Genomic DNA, 1,241 nt, shown 5'->3' with positions numbered 1-1,241 from the left:
GAGGACTGGAAGGGATCTGGCCCTCCCTACCTGGTGGCCACCTGGTGTGTGTAGAGGCGGCTGCCGTCTGGGGAAAAGACTCGGGCCAGGCCAAAGTCCGCTATCTTCAGCTGGCCTGAGGCGCTGATGAGCAGGTTGGCAGGTTTCAGGTCCTGGGGGTATCAAAAGAAGCATCAGTCCCTCCAAATCCCCCATAGGACCTTGGGACAGGTGGGCTTGGCAGTCTAACCACCCAGGTCAGCCCTGGTCCCCGCCTCCTCCAGGGCCATGCCCTGGCCGCTTACCTGCAGGCCTTGACCAGCTCTGTCCCAACTTATCACACTTTTCACAAGGGCTAGCCCCATCCCCAAGCCGAGTCAGCTCCCCAGACCCCATGTCCGGCCTATGCTGAGACTGACCCGATGCACAATGTTGTTGGCATGGCAGAAGGCGACGCCCTTGAGCAGCATCTGCAGGTAGCTCTTGACCTGTGCCTGGGCTAGTGGCCTCTGGGCATGGCACACCACCTCAGCCAGATCTGACAGCATGAACTCAAAGGCCAGCACAAAGCCTGCACCGTGTGGGAACACAGCCTTCAGCTGCACCACCTGTGGGCAGGACATCCTGTTAGCCCCCAGACTCAAGTCACCAGACCCTCTCTGTGACCCTGAGACCCCAGCCCATGCCCTGACAGAGGACCCTGTATCCAAAAAGAAAGCAAAGAAGGTGACATGGACCTGAGCTAAGAATCAGAGAGCTCCGTGCTCATGATTTGCTCTGCTCTCCTGAGATAGGCCCCCACTCTAATTCTCCATGAACACTAAAAGAAAAGGTCTAAAAAAGGTCATTTAGTGGCACCATCTGGTCCGCCCACCCAGCCCACCTGTCTGAAAATCATCTGGATGGTCGCACATGAAATGGACACACAGGTCTCCTCCTGTTTCTTCTAGAGCCATTGAATCCCAGCACCAAGGAAAGGACACCAGGAATCCCACCTTTCCCAGTGCTGGGACAGCTACAGACACATCACAAACACTGAGGCTACCACTGTCAGAGGAGCCAGGCTACACAGAGCAGTGAGCTGAAAGACAGGACTCTTAATGAACTCACAGCGCAGAGGACAATTTAACAAATAAATGAACAAATGGGATAGATTCACATTCTGTAAGTACAGGAACCAAAATACAAGGGGGCCGAGCATGCTGTCTCATGCCTGTAATCCCAGCACTTTGGGAGGCCAAGGTAGGCGGATGGCTTGAACC

General features: G+C 55.1%; 1 protein-coding gene across 1 annotated transcript in view; it reads right to left on the bottom strand.

The window, feature by feature from the left end:
* Positions 1-996, bottom strand: part of CDK20 (cyclin-dependent kinase 20) — a 4,735-nt gene extending 3,739 nt beyond the window's left edge. The window contains exons 1-2 of the mRNA XM_011945901.1: positions 399-996; positions 31-152 (exon numbers count right to left, since the gene is read on the bottom strand). Coding sequence (XP_011801291.1) covers positions 31-152; positions 399-602 — 326 coding nt within the window. The 5' untranslated portion in view covers positions 603-996. The remainder of the gene's footprint in view (positions 1-30; positions 153-398) is intronic.
* Positions 997-1,241: the final 245 nt, after the last annotated feature.

The sequence above is a fragment of the Colobus angolensis genome, unplaced genomic scaffold, assembly GCF_000951035.1.
Source record: "Colobus angolensis palliatus isolate OR3802 unplaced genomic scaffold, Cang.pa_1.0 Scaffold246, whole genome shotgun sequence".
Taxonomy (NCBI): Eukaryota; Metazoa; Chordata; class Mammalia; order Primates; family Cercopithecidae; genus Colobus; species Colobus angolensis.
This window is presented reverse-complemented; position numbering and strand designations above follow the sequence as displayed.